This window comes from Quercus lobata, chromosome 11, assembly GCF_001633185.2.
Source record: "Quercus lobata isolate SW786 chromosome 11, ValleyOak3.0 Primary Assembly, whole genome shotgun sequence".
Lineage (NCBI taxonomy): Eukaryota > Viridiplantae > Streptophyta > Magnoliopsida > Fagales > Fagaceae > Quercus > Quercus lobata.
Genome location: NC_044914.1, coordinates 47,626,638 through 47,633,420, shown reverse-complemented (window position 1 = coordinate 47,633,420; position 6,783 = coordinate 47,626,638). Strand labels below are relative to the sequence as shown.

The 6,783-nt window shown below is 32.7% G+C and overlaps 1 protein-coding gene across 1 annotated transcript; it reads right to left on the bottom strand.

The window, feature by feature from the left end:
• Positions 1-3,990: 3,990 nt before the first annotated feature.
• On the bottom strand, positions 3,991-6,509 carry LOC115968052 (proline-rich protein 4). The gene is made up of 2 exons (XM_031087251.1): positions 6,242-6,509; positions 3,991-5,630 (listed from the first exon to the last, which is right to left on the bottom strand). The coding sequence occupies exons 1-2, from the start codon at positions 6,387-6,389 to the stop codon at positions 4,375-4,377; spliced, it is 1,404 nt and encodes a 467-aa protein (XP_030943111.1). The 5' UTR covers positions 6,390-6,509; the 3' UTR covers positions 3,991-4,374.
• Between the last annotated feature and the right edge of the window lie 274 nt (positions 6,510-6,783).

Here is a 6,783-nt window from a genome sequence, read left to right as displayed (position 1 = left end):
GCTACCAGTGCAGGTATTTTAATTTTTGTTATCTTAGATTTAGGTATTTGGATTTGGTTTGATTTTCTTTAATTTAGGTATTTGGATAATTGGTTTTGATTAATGTTGAATCCGTGCAAAATCGAAGATATCTGCTTCTTCTTCAACTCTTTCTCAACCTCTCCATCTTTTCCCTGAAAAACACAAAACATGAACTGACCTCTGGCCTTTGGCCTCTAGGTTATTGGTGTTATATACCATAATTTTATTGGTCTTTATTTGTTTAGGTTGATTGAAATAAATAAAATTTAGTGGTAATATGTTATTATGCTATAAATTGTTGTTAATTTTAGTAAATTTTAGTTTTTGCAGTAGGGTTAAAGGTATGGTATTTGTTTAGTTTGGATTTCTTAGCTTTTAGTTTAGTTTTTTTTTCTTAGCCTTTTTACCCCAGCTTCATTGATTTCTTTTTTGTATTCTAGGGTTGATTAAATTGTAGTTTTAGTTGCATTTCTCTTTGTATCTGTAATTGATTGAGTTTGGGTTTGGAACTCTATAACTGAGTTTAGTACTGTGTTTTGACGATAATCAATTTGATTTTTTTGGTGTGGAAACTGAGCTATGGGTTTGAATTTGTTTAGTGGTAGTCTATGGTTGTTCTGCATTTATGCTTGCTTTCAATCAATTTGATGTCAGAATTATGACTTAGGATCTGATTTGCTTTTGTTACAAAAAACACTTTAAAGTTGTCTTTCAATCTCTAAGATTTTCTATGCACAATTTGGTTTTAATTGATTTGTGATTTTGGTACTAAAGACAGTGGAACAAAAGAAATTTTTTTGCTTTTATGCACAATTTGGTTTTAAATTGAAACAGAGAGGAATTAAACTCTTTTATTTAGTTATTTAAGGATACAGCTCTACTTCAACATTTTTTAAATATTATGAATACAATGAATATTTAGTGAAAGTCAGGAAATAAATGAAATTGGAAAAAAAAAAAAAAAGCCATAGCAAAAATACATGGTATTGGAACTTATGTACAAACTAAAAATTGTTGGGAGGAGCTGTCATCTTTTGGGACAATAATGATATTTTATGTCCTTCTATTATGGATATAATTTTTATTTATTTTTAATTTAAAAAATTAGTAGCATTCTCGTGCGATGTTCTTTTATAATACTTATTAAACCAAATGTAAAAGTATATTATGATTATTGTAATATATTACTTCATAATATCCGTATTTATCTCATTTTTAATATTACTTCATAATATTATATGTTTCATCTTATATCAGAGTCAATTTAGCTTTCAATAATTGAAATTAGAGAGATATTTAAATCTGAACGTGTTAACATTTGATTTAAAACTATCCCGTGCATCGCACGGGTTTGCGACTAGTTATTGTTATTCCTATCCTTATTATTATTGTATAGTAGGAGGAGACATAGTTAGAATTTAATTGCTATAAATATTAAATTTAATTATAATCTAATTTGAAAATTTATCAAACTTTTACTTCTTTTTTTTGAGAAGGATCAAACTTTTACTTTGATAGTAATTAACCCGACTAAAGCACAATAAAGTTTTAAAGAAAATTATACTCTGACCTTACTTTGACCTTTATGGGAGTATAATTTTGCGACTTTGACAATAAAGTATAATTGCATGTGATTCGTGTTTTTCAAAAGTTTATTATATATAATTTTTTTTTTTTTTACTTTACTTAAGTATGAAGCACAACGGAAGACTTGTTTTCAACGGAAGACCTTCCGTTGAAAACAAATTGACCTTCTATTTTGACTGATGTAGACAACAAACAAAACAATTTTATTTTATTATAATAATATTATAATAAATCATTATAACTAATGGAGTGCAATGAAGACATCTGTATTAGAATGATGATTTTTGCTAGCATTGTTATCCAGATTAATCAAACAATTGGTTACAAGCACTGTTATAATGTGTATTGTATCACTTGTACAACACTTATATGAGTCATTAAAATTTATGGTGAGTGCAAAATACTTTTATTTATCATTGAATGTCCTTAAATGATCTTATTGCAATTTGTTCATGGGTGCCTGAAACTACGTGTTAACCCCTTAAGCGATCAAATGGAAGGCAATTGAGTGGAAAGCAAAGGATAATGTGTTTTTTTTTTTTTAAATAGCTCGTGGACATTATTATTGTATTGATAACTTTTTTTTATATAATTATGGATATTTGTTTGATTTGAAATTGATTGAAATGGATTGTGCTTAATTTGTAAAATTGTTGGTTTTCCTTTTATTTTAATTATCTCTTGTTTGGTTTTGATTGGTTTATCAATTGATTTGGGTTTTCCTTGCTGCCTTATGTTGTTACATGGGGAAAAAAAAACATAATATGCTGACAATGTGGATTCAACAATAGGCATGAATATGATTCTCAAAAAAAAAAAAAAAAAAAACAACAACAATAGGCATGAATATGGTATCAACTTAAGGCTTAAAATTTTTTTTTAAAAATAATTTAAAACTTAAGGCTAAAATTTTGAGTAAAAAAATTATTAATTAACATATGTCAATGATTACACTTTCTACTTTATATTTTTCATGTTTCCTTGTTGGTGTCTTAGGAAAATTAAGATCTCCAATTTATTTTATTAATAATTATTTTTATGTTTATGTGTATGTAATGATAAGAATAAGATCTTTCAAAATGACTTTAATACATTATTATTATATCACAAAATCAAATACGCTGACACTATAAAATTTTAGTTTACATTATCTTATATGTTTATGTAAAGTGATGGATGATCATATTTTAATATAGTGCACCCTCATTCATGCAATAATCCCCCTCTACTTAGTGGTCTAGTGGATGATATTTCTTTGCTAATGTATCAGTATTAACAATTAATTAATGTTAGTTAGTTATTGGTAGAGAGCTGTTTCTTTGAATTTAATAATTTTTTTTAGTGAAGAGACATATCTCTTCCTAAGAGACACGAGCAAGTCTATAAATATAAAACTCTTCGTTTGTGTCTTTAATCATTCTCTCTACAAATATGTTGGTGATCACCACCTTTTCGAGATTACCATCCACACAATTAGGACCAAGAGTGATATCACAACTATTGGTTGGTTCTAAGAGAGAAAGTAAACCACCGTTAATACCACTCTCCTCCTCCACCAACTAATCAACCATTCCAAAAATTTGTTAAAAATAATTTTCTAAACAATCGAAAGACAGATTTTTAGTTTGATTACATCATTTAATGGTGAAGAAACTGTGTTTGGAGATTGTAGACACCCCATTTTATTCCAACATGTACTCAAGGTTCTTTAAAGTCGTTCCATTCTATGTGTGTGTTTGACTCCAAATTAAAAAATCAGCTTGTTTTATTTTTCAACTTATTTTTGTAGCAAAAAATTTGCAGATTCAGCAAAATAAGCGAATCTCAAATAGACCTTATACTTGGCTCAAAGCTTATCAGCACAAACACCAAACCCTAGGGATCAATTTTTGGCTATAAATACCCCAATTTTTGGCTGCGGAAGGAGATTCAACCAAGACCAGTCAAGAAATCACAGTTCAAGTGTAAACGATGTGAGATATGGATATTTGCCACGATCCTTTCTCCTCCTTATCCCTTGTTGTTTATTGTTTCCTATAATCACAGTTCAATTTATTCACATGGCACGCATTATAATATGTTGATTAATTCATGCCTTAAATTTCATTTCCTTGACTAGTCAACAACTTGTGCATTGCACTGGAAAGTTCAATAAAATATAATTTTTTTTCCTCTCTTTTATTTTGTATATAAATATATGATAGTTATTAATAAATATATATATAATTTACGATAATTTAATAACTTGATATTACACGCAAAGAGGGATAGGCACAACGGGACAAGCATACACATACACAAATGATGGCTTTTTGAAAGAGGCACTACCATGCTTGCATGACTAAAAAGAAGTCATGCATGAAACAAAGCATACAGAAGACAAGCAATAAAATCAGAACTTGATTTCATTGAGAATGTATCAAATAATTACAATGGAGAATCTATATATTGCAAGAGTACAGAGACAGTACCATTATAAATTATTGCAACAGCCAAATGAATTTGAACATCCATGAAAGTCCCATGGTAACAATGTAACAAAAAACCAATCCACACGCGTCTAACTTCTGCAAGTAATAAACAATGATTCACCTTACCCCCATTCCCCCCTCCCCCCTCTCTCTCTCTCTCTCTGCCTTTTCATTTCCATCATATCTCTTCTTTAAAAGCTTTATTGGAGCAATAAATTATAAATTTTCCACACAAACCTTCATCATACAATACAACATTGTTTCCACTTACATTTGGGACAAATACTGCAGTGGCCTAAGGATGAGAAGGAAAAGGTGGCAAGGGAGGGAATTTTTTAAACTTGGGATGTGGGAAATACTTTGGATGCAACTTGGGAATAGGAGGTAGCTTGGGAAGAAGAGGTTCAGGAATGGGTGGCCATGGCTTCTTAAAAAATGGAGGAATCTTTGGGAATGGAGGAAGAGGTTTATGGAATATTGGTGGTTTTGGTTTGGAGATTGGAATGGGAGGTAGAAATGGCTTTTTAAAGATAGGGATGGGTGGTGGAAGTGGCTTCTTGAATATAGGAATTGGTGGAGGAAGTGGTTTTTTGTAGATAGGTAAAGGTGGTGGAAGCGGCTTCTTGTATATAGGAACTGGTGGAGGAAGTGGTTTCTTGTATATAGGTACTGGTGGTGGAAACGGCTTTTTGTATATAGGAACTGGTGGTGGAAGTGTTTTTTTGTAAACTGGAATAGGTGGAGGACATGGCTTTTTAGGAAGAGGCGGAAGTGGTTCCTTGAATTTTGGAATTGGAGGTGGAAGTGGCTTTTTGTAGATAGGAACCGGTGGTGGAATTGGTTTTTTGTAAACTGGAATAGGTGGAGGACATGGCTTTTTAGGAAGAGGTGGAAGTGGCTCCTTGAACTTTGGAATTGGAGGTGGAAGTGGCTTTTTGTAGATAGGAACTGGTGGAGGAAGTGGCTTATTGTCGATAGGTACTGGTGGAGGAAGAGGCTTTTTGTATATGGGAGGGAAGACCTTTGGTGGTAGTGGTGGAGAGACCTTAGGAGGGAAGCCAGGTATTAGTGGAGGAAGAGGCTTCTTAAATATGGGAGGAAAGACCTTTGGTGGTAGTGGTGGAAATACCTTAGGAGGGAAGGGAAATGTATGACCAAAATTCTTAAAATGTGGATGGTGGAACTTAGAAAGGGGAGGCAACTTAGGCAAAGGTGGCAATTTGGGTAGTGGTGGGTGCTTAAAGTGAGGCCACAAGAAAGCTGAAGTGCATGTCACAGGGGAGAACTTGAGTTTACCAGCCAACCCAAACGTGTATTTTCCTTTGGCTTTGGACTTGAATACTACTTTTGAAGACTCAAGGCCATTATGTGCAGGGCATGGTGCAGCTGATGCACTATGAAGCTGTGCATAGCACTCTTCATTTAGTTTTCCATCTTTTACAATCTTGTGATGAACAGACACTTTGAACTTTCCTTCTTCATCGAGTTCCCCTACCCCTCTTGTCTTAAAGTGTCCATTTTCTGGCTTGCAATCAATTGTCACTCGAAGCCCTGCACAATGATACACAAAATTATTGTTACTTTTTTTTCAATATTGTTTGTATATGGCATCATTAATCATATGCAAGAAAAAAGTCAGTAATTTGATTGAGACAAAACACAAGAAAGTAAGAATAACAGACAGTATCAGATCTGACTGGATAATAGCCACCTTGAATCCGACCAATTGGTGCTATTGGACTCCCATGTCAGGTAGTTTCTATTTTTACCATTTTCAAGTATTAGAATGTAGATTAAAACTCAAGTATAATTTTTTACTTGACGTACCTTAGGTTGCTCAATTAAATTTAATCACATGGTAGCATCGACCAATGAATCACATGAATGAAAATAATTATCATTGAAAAAGATAAAAACAATATTTTTGATGTGTGACACCAAAGGAAATGTCCATAACTTTTACCCTAAACAGAATATGGGACCAAGATTAGAAAATAGTACCATTTCAAGTCAGAGCATGCTAACATTGCACTCTTACAAAGCAAACTTGACATTGACATTTAAAAGAACAATGCACTTATCATGAATAGAATAAAAAAGAAACAATGCATCGACCATGAACAATTCAATATTTATGACGGTTCCAAAAAAGAAAACCATACCTGTAAAGGCATGTTTAGTCTTAATGTTACTCTGGTCACAGTCTGCACATTCTCCTAGCCCAACTACCTCAACTGTCTTATGATCACCATAGCAGAAACTTGCTGTAAAAAGCAAGGTGGCCCAGAAGCACAAAGGAAGAATCCGCATTGGGAAACCACTCCTTTGGCTCCCAATAATTATGAAGCACGGAGATGAAGTGTTAAAACTGAAGAAAATAGCTTATGAGCTAAGAAGCTATATGCTTCTATGGTTTGAGTGATAAGAGTTCCAAAAGCCTTGTTATATAGTGATATTGAAGCAAGGATATGATCATATGAAAGGCTCACCGACACCAAACTTTAAAGCCTCACATGAGGCTAAGGACCCATTGAAATGAATTATAGTTTTCAATATGAGAAAGACAGTCACGATGCACACTTGCCTTTGTCACCTAAGGCCATTATCTTTCATTGAATGAGCTCTCAACTACACAACTCATATCTTTCTGTGTTCTCTTTATCTCTCTAAACCTACTAACCAGCTCTCATAAATAATGTGCTTT